This window comes from Stenella coeruleoalba, assembly GCF_951394435.1.
Source record: "Stenella coeruleoalba genome assembly, chromosome: 11".
In the NCBI taxonomy this organism is placed as follows: domain Eukaryota; kingdom Metazoa; phylum Chordata; class Mammalia; order Artiodactyla; family Delphinidae; genus Stenella; species Stenella coeruleoalba.
The window spans coordinates 6309719-6322932 of NC_137157.1; the positions used below are offsets into that span (position 1 = coordinate 6309719).

Sequence of the window (13214 nt, forward strand, 5' to 3'; positions counted from 1 at the left end):
GGCAGAGGGGGGTCAAGTGGGGACACAGCTGCAGCAGGGACCCCAGCCAATCTCAGCGCGCTCTGCAGCTGGGTGCCCCTGAAGAGTTGTCCCAGACGGAGACAAGGGCCAATACCCAGGCACCAACCCCTCACTGGCTGTGGGCTGCCCGAGGAGGGGTTGGACTAGGCAGGTCCTCTTAACCAAGGGCAGCTCCCTGAAAGGGTCTCTGCCGCAAGAAGGAGCGCCTTGATCTTGAAGGGGTGTCTGGGTGGCACTCCCTCCACAGCATGCACTGTAAGGGATAAAGCATTGATTATGAGGATACTGCAGAGTTGATGGTAGTTGGCCCTCCGTATCCCAGGGCTCCACATCTGTGGGTTCAAGCAGCCATGGGTTGAAAATATTCCAAAAGGGACTTCCCTGGCAGTCCAGTGGTTAAGACTCTGCGCTTCCTCCGCAGGGGGCGTGGGTTCCATCCCTGGTTGGGGAACTAAGATCCTGCCAGCTGCTCGAAGCAACCAAACAAAGAGAATTCAGAAAAAAGAAAAATTCCAGAAATTTCCAAAACAGCAAAACTTGAATTTGCTGCTCAGTGGCAACTGTTTTTGTAGCATTTATGTTGTGTTTACAATTTACATAGCATTTACATCACATTAGCTATTATAAGGAATCTAGAGATGATTTAAAGTACACAGGAGATGGGGAGGATGTGTGTAGGTTACAGGCAAATACAATGTCATTTTATATAAGGGACTTAGACGTCCAAGGATTTTGGCATCCAAGGGGGGTCCTGGAACCACTCCCCTGTGGATACCGAAGGACAACTGTATTTTAAAAAATCGCATGTGTAGGAGGCCCAGATCCCCAAGAGGCAGGGCCCATCCGCTTTGTTCCCGGGTGCTCGCCCGCCCCCCTCCCCCGCACACCAAGGGGCACCAGGAAATTCTCAAGGGTGAGAGCAAGCGCTGGGCTCCTCTGGGAGCATTGCCTGGGGCCCCACCCCCTTTTCTGTGGCCAGGAGGATTACAACCACATCCACGGGGGCAAGTGGACGGTGCACAACCTGCGACTCTACCTGGAGAGCACCCGAGGCAAGGAGGTGACCAGCAGGCTGTTCGACGAGATCCACTGGATCATTGTGCAGTCCCTGAAGGCTGTGGCGGTGAGTCCCAGGGGTGTTGGGGGGCGGGGCGGGGCGCCCTGGGAGCAGAGGGAGCGAAGGAGACCACGCAAGCCTAGCAAGAGTTTGGGATTTGGGGGTGCAGGTGGCTCTTTTGTTAAAAATAGCTGTTTTTATGGTCTCACCTCCTACACGTCTGCCAGAGGCCAGGATGGTCTCGGGAAGGGAGAGGGGCTGGCTCCTGGCTGGCGTTGCTGCAGCCATGGCCCTGGAACCTCTACAGAAGGGCAGGGACCTTGTGACGTCATCGTCGGCTCTTCTGTGCCCACTGAGTCGAGAATGAGTGTTTTGTCATGAGCTGATGCTTTGGAGATGGACTTTTCAGCAGCCTCCCGATTTTTAGGCTTCCTGCTTTGCTATTTCATAGACATTTAGGGCTGAAGAGAGCCTCCCTTTTTTTTAACTCAAGTCTCATATCTGTTGTCTGGTTTGAAGGTTTTGTGTTTCGTTTCACTGTTCTAAAGCAGGTATGCATCTATTTTCAAAGGGAAAGCAAAGGATAAACCCTGGAGCACCAGCATGCAGGCCGCTATTTCTGGTGCAGGTAGCGGTGGGCAGACTGCAGTAGTGCCCACACACCGGCGTTGAGGGGCTGTGAAAAGAGCTGCGCTTGCTGGAGTCGGAAACGCGGGGAGATTGCTGTTCTGGAGAAAGTGTGATGTGGGTTTGGCAGCGAGGTGGACGTGTGTGAAAAGATTTATGTGAAACCTTCTCAGTGGAAGATTAAGGCCCTCTCTCCCCACTTTTTCTTTTCCCCCTTTGGCCGCGCTGTGCGGCTTGGCGGGATCTTACTTCCCCGACCAGGGATTGAACCTGGGCCACGGCAGTTCCTAACCACTGGACCGCTGGGGAATTTGCTCTCCCATTTTTATCTTTGAAACTGCCAACTTATACTAATTTCCCTGTATGTGAAAAGCTTTGTTGAAACAACTGTGTAAAGAAAATTATGGACAGGAAAGGTGACCCTTCAGTGGACACCTTGGCTTTGCTGTGCCTTGAATCGAGCTCTTCCTGTGTCACCAAGCGCTGATGAGCCCTGCCTGTGCCTTCAGTCTGCATCTCGGGCCCACAGGGAGGACTCGGCGGGGAAAAGCCCAGGGTCTAGTTAGTCTAGTTAGCGGTTGGAGAGAGGTGTCTCAGGGGTCACGGTGCGGATGTGTGGGGAGGCCTGGGCTCAGACTTCAAGCCGAAGCCACCATGTGCCTCCTGGCGACGTGGCACAAGTGCCTGCCCTCCGTGGGCCTCGGGGGTGTCCTCTGTGAAATTGGATCACGACCCTGATGTCTCAGGCTGGTTGTGTGAACGCGCTCCGCGGAGGCTAACTTACGGGCTGGGAAGGTAAATGGCAGCGGCTGTAACACAGGCGATGTGGGGGCCTTAGTGCCTGATGAAACCAGTGCCTCCGCTCCCGTCCTGGCCTGATGGGCAGAACTCTGAGAAAGAGTTCTCACACAGGCCTGTGTCCCGGCCCCGGCTCCACAGCCTGTCTCGAGGCTGGATCCGCCAGGCGCCTCTGAGCGTCTTCTCCTGGCCTCAGCCTCCTGAGCTGAGAAGCTGTTGGATTTCTAAGGCTCTGAGGCTTTGGGGAGCAGGGATTTATTTTTTCAGTTTTTATTAATTTAGCAAATATTTGGTCACCTTGATTTTACCAGGTTGTTGCCTTCGGGGAATCTAGGGGAGAGGCAGGCAGGGAAACAGGAGGCTGCAGTAACTCGTGAGGAGGGCCTGGTGCAGGGTGTGGACCACGTGGGGGGCCCACGGAGAAGCCGAGAGGCAGAGCTCAGGAGCAGAATGCTCAGAGGGCCAGAGACAGGGGGCTGGGGGATGACAGAGGGTGAGTGACTGTCCTCTGTTCCCTCTGTGCTGCAGAGGCTTTTGGGGACAGTGGTGTGTGCGCTGGCCAGGTTAGGACACCAGTGGAAATGCAACAATTCCGCTAAATTTCCACGTGATGAAACAGCCCCCCAGCCTGGTTTTCCTCCAGTGAGTGGGGCTGCACTGGGCTCTCTCCCCCTTAGACATTTCCTGTTCTAAATCCAGTGTTTTAGGGAGAGTCCAGGCATCCACTAACGTATGAATGGGCCTCACCATCCTCACAGTCGCATCTGTGTGCTCCCCTCGCTGTGGGGTGCATGAGAGTCCCCGGGGAGCACGTAGCGCTGCTGCTGGCTGGGCCTCTCCTGGAGGGTTTAATCCAGGCAGCTTGGGCAGCCTGGAAACCTGTGTTGTAAGCAAGCCGCTGGTGGCTTTTTTATGCACTTGGAGAACAATTTTTGAAATGGAATTAAAAACTGAGAAGAAGGGACTTCCCTGGTGGCACAGTGGTTAAGAATCCGCCTGCCAATGCAGGGGACACGGGTTCGAGCCCTGGTCCAGGAAGATCCCACATGCCACGGAGCAACTAAGCCCGTGTGCCACAACTACTGAGCTCACATGCTGCAACTACTGAAGCCTGTGCGCCTAGAGCCCACGCTCCGCAGCAAGAGAAGCCACCGCAGTGAGAAGCCCGTGCACTGCAACGAAGACCCCAAAATAAATAAATAAATTAAAGAAAAAAAACCTAAGAAAATCCAAATTTTTTTTTTTTTTTTTTTTTTTTGCGGTACGCGGGCCTCTCACTGCCGTAGCCTCTCCCGCTGCAGAGCACAGGCTCCGGACACGCAGGCCCAGCGGCCATGGTCCACGGGCCCAGCCGCCCCGTGGCACGTGGGATCCCCCCGGACCGGGGCACCAACCCGCGCCCCCTGCACCGGCAGGCGGACTCTCAACCACTGCGCCACCAGGGAAGCCCAATCGAAAAATTTTAAGTAAATGGATTTGACTTTTGACTTTTGTCACAGAGAACAGAGGTTCGTACGCTGCATCTCGAGGGGTCTGTGAAGGGACTGACAGCCTGGTGGGCTCTGGGTGGGTGGGTGGGTGTGTGTGTGTGTGTGTGTGTGTGTGTAAGACGCACAGGCCTGAACTTTGGGTGCCTGGGCTTGGAGCTGGACTTCTGTCCACTCTGAGGAAAGTCTTGTGCCGACGGAGACTTTCATTGCTGGTCGTCAGGCCTCTGATGAATGAGACGTGGAGACGATGATTGCTTCACGAACCCCCTTTCCATCCCCGACCTTGCGGGAGGAACACGGAGAGGAAGGGGGGAGGGGAGAGGGCGGAGATGGGGAGCCGCTGGTCACAGGAGTGAGCCGCTGGCATCACCACCGTGAGTAGGGTCCTGCCGCTTTAACATCCCGCATCTCCATGATGTGGGTCTCGGCTGGGCCCCCCAGTTCTGGCTCTGTAACCCGCCGGTCCTCTCCCTGCAGCCGGTGATGAACAACGACAAACACTGCTTTGAGTGCTACGGCTATGACATCATCATCGACGACAAGCTGAAGCCCTGGCTGATCGAGGTACCCACGCGCTGCATGCCCGCGTGCCTGGTCGCCCCACACCCTCCCGGTGCCTCTGCCTCAGGCTCCGCGGCCCCAGCCAGATGTTTCCCAGGCCACGGTGGGCGCGGTAGGATGGGGGGGCAGATGTCCAGGTCTGACGGTTTGCTGATGGTTGGGGAATACACACTCCCGGTCTGTCACCTCCGGCGAGCCCAGCCCACAGAGCCCGAGCCATCCTCCCCCTTCCGAATGGGTGCTTCCGGGTGAGCCCAGGTCCTGGGGCCTGGCCCTGTCGGACACTGTTCCCATTCAGGAAAGGAGCTCACAGACCCGGAAGCCCTTGGGAGGTCGTAGTGTTCTGTCTGGAAATAAGGAACGCTATCCTCTTGGGAGGAAGGCGTAGTTTGGAAGTGGACTCATATGCCCGTTTCAAGGCGTAGACAGGATGTAGTCATGGCTGTTCTAGAAAGGGCAAGGTTCATACACCCTTTTCCTGATGACAGTGGCAGCGGGCGCTGGCACACCCGTCTGAGGCCCTGACACGGAGCCCACCTTGCCTGGTGGTCCTGCTTTGCTCTGCTGCCAGGAAGAGGGGCTCAGGCCTCTGAGGGGCGCAGGGCTGGACGGGCAGAAAGGGTGCAGGCTTCCACTCTGGTGACTCACCTCCCCGCTAGTGCCCCTGAGTGCCGTGTCCTCTCACCACACCCATGTGGACGGGACGGCTCAGGCCCTTTAGCTCAGTCCTGTTTGCAGGCGAAGCTGAGTCACAAGAGCAAGTGAGTGGTCCCCTGTAGGGAAGTCAGTGGGGGCCCTGCAGGGAGCTGCCAGGAGAACAGGTTACGGGAGGGCGAGCTGTGTGTGTGTGTGTGTGTGTGTGTGTGTGTGTGTGTGTGTGTAGATAAATGTGCGTACAGATAGACAGGTAGGTCAGTCCTTAGATATAACATATTTATGCTTTTTTCCCCTCCATCTTAGAGTAAATAACTTGAATGGAACTCAAGTTTTCCTTGATGAACTAGGATCTTAATTGCGAACATTACTTCTAAAATAATAACAGGTCTTAACTGTAGCATATTTGTAATAAGAATTACAGTGTTATACGATCAACCACAGTGGTAATTTCAGGGGCAACCGAGGTCCACCCTGCTGGCGGCACAAAGACACAGTCTGACTACTGGGCGGGGAAGCCTGAACAACTTGCCCATTTGCTGTCTCTTCTCTCTCACGGCCTGAGAAAACAGCCCACCAAAGTCATTACAACTGTGCCTAAAATAAGAGAAAATAGGTACTGACTGAGGGCCCGTGGGACTCTCGGCGGAGTAAATGGCCACGTTTTAACACATGGATTTTGTGACTTGGCTGACCTCCTCAGAGGCCTGGACGGGCTCCTCACCTGGTCAGAATGTTGCTTTGTTGGTGAGCTAGTACTTACTCTCTCAGCAGAAGGGGTCCTTTTCCTTTCACTCGACCCACGATGCTGCCTGGTCAGGGTCATTGGGTCACTGATGCCAGCAAAGCTCTGGGCAGCTTTTGGTGCTGAGGACAGAGCTCATCACACAGGTAGACGCTGAAATTACGTTTGTGATGGACGTTGACCTATGACTTTTGTTTGCGTGGTGACGGATCTGTAGCTTCTGTTCCTAATCCTGTCCTTAAATACCGTTTGTATTTCACCTAACAGCTAATGAAATAGAGCACGAAATGCTCCTGAAGGTGTTAGGTATGGACAGTGTGAATCACAACCTTATCTGCGGCGCGCGGCCCTGCTCCAGGCGAGTAAGTGGTCCAGCCAAAGGCTGTGTTCTCTTTCCTCTCGTAGGTGAACGCGTCCCCATCCCTCACCTCCAGCACGGCCAACGACCGAATCCTTAAGTATAACCTGATTAATGACACCCTCAACATCGCCGTCCCTAACGGCGAAATTCCAGACTGTAAATGGAACAAGTCACCCCCAAAGGAAGTCCTTGGCAATTATGAAATTCTGTAAGTTTGTGTGTCTGTGCAGCTGGCCTCGTGTGTGTCAGATTGGGGGGTACCAGGGCCCACCTGGGATCTTCTAGGTATAGGTGGACTCACCTTGTCGGGTAGAGTATTTTGTTTTTTGGTGTTATGGGATAGATCTTGTAGCAGACAAGCGTTTTCGTGCTGAACCAGGCCTCGGTCTGGTCTTGTGCCTGAGAAACATTAATGAAGCATTTGCCACGTTTGCTGCTGGGGCAGCAGGAGCTGGTCACCGGCCGTGGAGCAGAGGCTGGCCACGCCCTGGCCCACCCCGAGAGCTGTGGGACACCGAGGAACTAATCGAGCTCTTTGAGTCTCCGTGTGTACATCTTCTTAATGAGGATGATGCGATCTGTCTTATGGTGGTGAGAGGAAAAGAAGCGTAGCATTTGAGGGCTTGACACACGTGTTGTCACATTTCATTTCTCCAGCAACTTCGTGAGGTGAGGTTGTCAATGGCTCCATCTTACACGTGTGGAAGCAAAGGCTCAGAGGGGTTACGTGGCACGTTGGTAGTGACATAAAGCGGGGGAAAGTGAGAACCCATCAGGAGGGCAGTGGTCGAGCAAGTCCAATTCGTTCTCACCATAGAAGAGTGAGTGGACGTTAAGAGGACTGACCTGGGGCTGTGCCGGGGGCCCGGGAGGAAAGCAAGGTGCAGGAAAGGGTGTCTGATGTGATCCATGTGAAACGGGCAGTGGTCCCGTGCCTCCTCCCTTGGTGTGATGGGCATTTCCACGTGTGGTGGCTGCTCGGAGAGTGGACGGGCCCGGAGGCGTGGAGGGACATGCATTAGGGTGTCAGCATGGACACCACTGCTGCAGGGGTGTGGGCCGGGGAAGGGGAGCCAGGAAGAGAGGGGAACAGCAACCCGTAGGACTGAATATGTTAGGATCACATTACATGATCCTGTAAAAGTAAACATGTGCGTTTAACTTAACATTTTTAAAAAATGGAGAAGTGGTGAGTGAGCTTTACACAGCGCACAGATCCCAGGCTCTTGGCTGGTAGCGCTGCTGCCATGTGGACATAAGTGTGCAGCCTGGGGAGGGTGGTCGGGAACCGAAAGGGCGACCAGTTGGCCGGTCGGTTGTGTCCTCCAGCGCTTCTGCTGCGCAGGTGAGGTAGAGAGTAGGCAGAGGGTGGAAGTGCCCAGGGTGGGGTGCTCGCCAGGTGCGGGAGAAGGGCAAGGAAGCATGAGGGTGTGAGCAGATGAGGACAGTGTGGGGGTGGGTAGGGATCATGGGGTCAGGGCTGTAGGACAGTGAACTGGGAAGAGAAGGGGCAGAGGTCAGAGTGAGGCTGGCGGCCGAGGTTTTGCAGGGGCTGCGGTCACCAAACATGGCAAGGTCGGGTGCCCTGGAAACGGGGCTGAGCTGGGGTGGAGGACAAGGTCATCGGAGAGGGCAGTAGGTCAGGGAGTCGGGGTCCCATCTGTTTGGTCACTGCGGTCACCAGCAACAGTGAGCCGAGAGCCTGAATCTTAAGGAATTAGGGGCAGTGACACGGAGGATTAGAGGTGACCAACAAGGCCGGGTGAGCGTGGTGAATTCTGCCGACCTGGGAAGGAGGTTTGCGGTGGGAGGGTCTCCTCCAGAGTGGGAGGGAAAACAGGCCCACTCCAGGGGCTGCAGGGGAAGCCAGGTTGCCGAGCAGGAAGGTGAAGGGGACCTTCCAGGATAAGGTGGAGGATGGGAGGTGCTGTGTCCATTGCTGACGATGGACAGAGCTCTCAGTGCGCAGAGGGAGGGAGAGTTTGCTGGTGGGGCCAGGATGGGGCCCGTCCAGAGCCTCGGGGGTTAGCATTGTGGGCGGTGCAGGGTGACACGCGGGTGACGGACGTCAGACTGATGGAGGGCCTCGTGGGCCCAGTCCTGAGACAGATGGGGGCTGTGTGGGGAAGGAGTCTGGCCAGGGTCTGGTGGGTCCGCCTTGGTCCAGCTGAGGGTGGCGGGGAGGCGGGCTGTGAGGGCCCTGTGGGACCCTCTGCCCCCATCAACCCATTGCCTCCTTGAGGGAGTGGGCAGACGCTCCGTTTCCAGTTGAAGACGCAGTGGTCCGAAGCTTCAGTGCTTTTACTTGGAGAGACAAACAGGTGGGCCCCCCTCAATCCGTTCCGCCACCCTCTCCCCAGATGAGGTGATAAGGAAAGCCCCAGCGCGGGGCCGACAGTTCTGAATCCTTCCGTTCGGGATCTGTTCCCGGTGCTTCAGACGACCTGTCAGAGTCCCGGGTGGGCCTACAGCCCTGGGGCCACGTGGGGTGGGCCCTGACATCACAGGCACCGCCCTGTCCTCCTGCCGTGCCAGCCTCTCTGCATTCCGCTGCGTGCTCCCAAGTGCCCTTCAGAGCATCCCAGCCAGGGTGCCGGCGCCCCTGGTGTGGCACCCGGAAACAGGCGCTCTTGCCGCTGCCCCAGCTCGCCGTCCTGGCCTTGGGGCCACAGGGCCTGGCACCTTGCATCCGCTCCCTCCGGGGCCCCGTTCTACTTTTACAGCCTTTCAAAAAAGAAATGCTCTGAACCCTGACAGTGAGTGGATTCTGCCTGTCAGAAGGCCAGGAGAGCAGCCCACCAGCACAGGAGGGGCCTGAGAAGAGCCATCCGGTCTCTGACTCTGCTCCACACCCGCTCTGTCCGTGGGCACACCATCCCTGGGAGTCCCGGTTGCCAGCTGCTTGCCAAACGCTCATTTCAGTTCATTTTGTTGTTAAGCTGCACAAATACCCAGTGAAACTGGGAGCCCACCTGTGGGTCTCCCCTCTGTTTATTCAGCAGATTCTTATTGCACACCACCCCACGAGTGAGATGCTGGGGACGACCGTGAAGCAGGGAGGGGGGGGGTCACTCCAGCCCTTTGGTCGGTACTGCAGACGCGCACAGGCAATAGAGTGATGACATATGAACGGGAGTCCCTGGGGGAGGGGAGGGGCCAGGGTGGCTTCCAGGAGAGCCCCCCACGGGCAGAACCGCCAGTGTCCCTGGGGAGTCCTCTGTCCAGCTTCGTCTCTCTGTAGGGAGACGGGGAGGAGAGGGGGGCCCATGTGTTGTGGTCTGACATCTACGTCCGGCAGAGGGAAACCCCGTTGTACCTGCCGCGTAGACAACACTCGGCGACTGGCCTTCCTCTTCCCTCCCCTCCCCTTTCAGCCCCGTTTGCCTCCAGAAGCCCAATGCAGAAATGTGTTCTTCAACCTCAGAGCCTCTAACCCACACTCAACCCACGGATTCTGGCTCTGGGAATGAGCTTATAACGGAAGCACACGCTCTCCCAGAAGTCAGCAAGATGTAGCTAACGCAACATAACTGAGCATCTTAGCAGCGTCTACGTTTGATGTGAACGTCTTCACACGTGTCACAGAGGCTCCTCGGTCAGGGTGTGGTCAGCAGTGATACCTACGCACACACTTCAACAGTGGCAGGAACTTCACGCTCTGAGCTACAGGGTAAAAAGTTCCGAATTAGGAATCCGGACTCCTGGGTTTTATTTAATCCTACCTCTGCCGCGTACCAGCTGTGTGACTTGAGCACACTGAGTCAACCCCTCTGAGCCCCACGTTCCTCAAACAGGAAGTGGGAATCATAATGCCTCCTGGTCTGAGTCAGGAGGGTGATGTGAAGCTACGGCGGGGGTGGGTAGGAGACCCTGTTTGCTGGAGCCTGCCTGGTGCCAGGGCCCACAACAGGTCCTGCGGGTTTCACCACCCTCATGGGACCCCCAAAAGAGGGGCCCCACCCCGGCAAGAAAGGATCACCCAGATGCCAAAACGGTCAGGGACGCTGAGGTTCTAGGCCAGTTCTTTCTGATGCAAAAGAGTCCAGGCTGTACCCTCTGTCCAGGCCCTGCTTGAGCGCCGCGCCAGCCTGACGCAGGAACGTTGGTGGGGGGGAGGGGTGGGGGGTCACAGCTGGTGGAGGCGGCACTGGCCTTGCCTGTGAGCCAGCTGCAGGGCCTCTCCCTGTCCTGGCCTCCTCCTGGGCAGGCCACCCACACCCTGTGCCCTGTCTGAAACGGGGTTAGTCATCCTCGCCCCACAGATGCTGAGTGAGATGCTGCGTGTAAAGTATTTCCAGACCTCACTTCTCTCCCTCGCTACCCTGAGGTCTCATTCCTTTCCTTGGGGTCATTGCCAAGTTCAGTCTGGTGGCCTGTATAAAATGTCAGCTGCAGGGGTGGGGACCGCCCACAGTAACAGTTTGAGGCAGTTGTACTTGTGTTCCATGGCCTGGGGCAGTGGTTGGTGGGCTGGAGGCGTGTGGGACGGGGCCAGGCTGCTTCTCCGGGTGACAGGCCTTTGCCGCACCGCAGCCATGGCAACACTGCCGCTGAGCCCTGGAGATGCTTCTCTGTTTCTAGGTACGACGAGGAGCTGGCACAGGGTGACGGGGCTGACCGAGAGCTGAGGAGTCGGCCAGGCCAGTCGCTGGGGCCCAGAGGGGGCCGATCGAGAGACTCCGGGAGGACCGTCCTCACAACCTGGAAGTGACCACCAGTGAGAGCAAAACTCCAGCCTGCACCCACCCTTGCTGAAGACCTATTTTGGAAACTTCCTTTTTCTAGAGCTTTTTTCCTTTCCTAAACCCTGTAAATAAATAAAGGCATTTCTTTGGAAGGTTAAGGAGCCCATTATTGGGGAAAAGTCCCTGTTTCTCCTTTACGCTCACACGACACTCTGACAACAGATGTGTGGAGATTTTCCCACACCAAGCAGTTCTGCTGCGGCGCTGGGTGTCCTGCCGTGTAACTCAGTTCTGACGCTGTCTGCCTGGAGTTGGAGTCAGATCCCACAGGTAAGGCCTCAGTCTCACAAGACTGCCCCCACCGTCTCAGCTGCAGACGCCGACCGCAAGCCCACGTTGCTCACTGTGCTTCTGACCAACTGGCTGTGAGTTGGAGGTTCCCACAACCCTATCCTTGGGTTCAATTAATTTGCTAGCGGGGCTCTCGGAATTCAGGAAGACAGTTTGCTTACTAGGTTACTGGTTTACATAAAGGGTGCAACTCGGGAAAAGCCAGATGGGAGAGATGCACAGGGCGAGGTGTGGCTGAAGGGGCACGGAGCTTCCATGTCCTCTCTGGGGACACCACCCTGGACGCTCTTCAGATTCCATAGTCCGGGAATATTTATGGAGGCCTCGTTACACAGACATGATTGATTAAATCATTGGCCATTGGCGACTGACTCAACCTCCGGCCCCTCTCCCTTCCTGGAGGCTGAGGTGTGGGGCTGAAAGTCCCACCCCTCCAATCACGTGGTTGGTTCCCCAGGCAGCCAGCTCACATCCGAGGCCACCCAGGAGCCCCAGCCCCCAGTCAGTAGCGCAAACTCTGGCTTGCTTGAAAGGGACTTGTTAGGAACAACAGAAGATACCCATTTCACCTTTATGCTCTGTAGCAATTTCAGGAACTGGGAACAAAACTAAATATAACAAAGATGTCCCTGTAGCTCTTAGAAAGGAAATTACAAGGGTTTTAGGAGCTGTGTGCCAGGAAAGGGGTTGGAGACCAAATATATATTTCTTGTAAATCACAATATCACAGTCTATTTCATAAGGGCTGTAAGAACTGATTCACAAATGTATGAAACGAGCTCTTTCCACAGAGAGTAACAGCTTCAGCGTGTGATTTAGTTTATTATAAGGTATTCACGTTTCTAAAATTTGGCACTAAATTAAAAACAAACCCCAAACCTGAATATCTTACAAAATCATGCCGCCGTGAGAAAGCAAAACATTTAATCTGACAGCTGCTTTCATTCCTTTTAGCTTGACTGCGATTTGGAGGAAAACAGGCGACTAGAAATATTCCTCAGCATTTATCGTTACAAAGTCCTTTGTCTTGATGCTCTCAGACAACTCACCTGGGTTTTGTAGGTGAGTCTGTCTGTCCGATGAGCCCAGGCAATTCCCAGCATGTGGCTCATATGACATCAGCATCTGGGTTTGCCACAGACGCAGAGGTAAGCGCTGTTCGCAGCCGTCGGCGGCGGGATAAGCTCTTGATGTGATGTGTTTACCCACAAGCCACCCTGGTCGCCACTGACCTACAGAAAAATATGGGGAGGCAGCCCGTGTCCCTCTGTAGAGCGACTGATGCGGCCGAGTAACCCATGGGGGTGTTCCTCTTAGTAAGAACCTTTTACTGTCACAGGTGACATTTTTCACGGATGCTTCATTCACTGTCCTGAGTTTCTTTTTCAACTCCCCACCTCTTTTTGGTTACAACGTTAGGAATAAGATTTTGTTATTAACATAATTACGCCAAGGACATAGAAGATAGAGGTCTTTCCTGTACCCATGTGCGAACACCTGTCGCGCTTACATGTTGCGTGTGTATACACGTGCTCACGTATATTTAATGATGCTTCACGGCCATTTAGGGGAAAAGGCCCTTTTAAATGGATCTGGTACAGTACAAAGTGAACGAAATGTAATACAAATGGCATTTAGCCAGAGTCCAAAGAAATTGCAACTTGGAGGGATCTGTCTGCTGTGTTCACGCTAAGCCTGAAACAGCCCCAGCTCCTGGATCGAGGCGTTTCGTGTGTTCCTTAATATTTAGGCCCGCTCTAGATGGCAGGTGTGGCTTCGAGCCTCTGAATCAGACCTGGGCTTGAGGCCTGGCTCTGCTATTTATTAGTTTGTCCCAAGGCTGACAGCGGCTCTTTGGACCTCT

The 13214-nt window shown here is 55.2% G+C and overlaps 1 protein-coding gene across 6 annotated transcripts in view; it reads left to right on the forward strand.

The window, feature by feature from the left end:
* TTLL1 (TTL family tubulin polyglutamylase complex subunit L1) overlaps nucleotides 1–12648 on the forward strand; it is a 38975-nt gene extending 26327 nt beyond the window's left edge. For all 6 annotated transcript variants that reach the window (XM_079938055.1, XM_079938056.1, XM_079938060.1 and 3 more), the window contains 5 exons: nucleotides 1001–1144; nucleotides 4471–4557; nucleotides 6359–6522; nucleotides 10896–11329; nucleotides 12305–12648. In XM_079938055.1, coding sequence (XP_079794181.1) covers nucleotides 1001–1144; nucleotides 4471–4557; nucleotides 6359–6522; nucleotides 10896–11025 — 525 coding nt within the window. In that variant the 3' untranslated portion in view covers nucleotides 11026–11329; nucleotides 12305–12648. The remainder of the gene's footprint in view (nucleotides 1–1000; nucleotides 1145–4470; nucleotides 4558–6358; nucleotides 6523–10895; nucleotides 11330–12304) is intronic.
* Nucleotides 12649–13214: the final 566 nt, after the last annotated feature.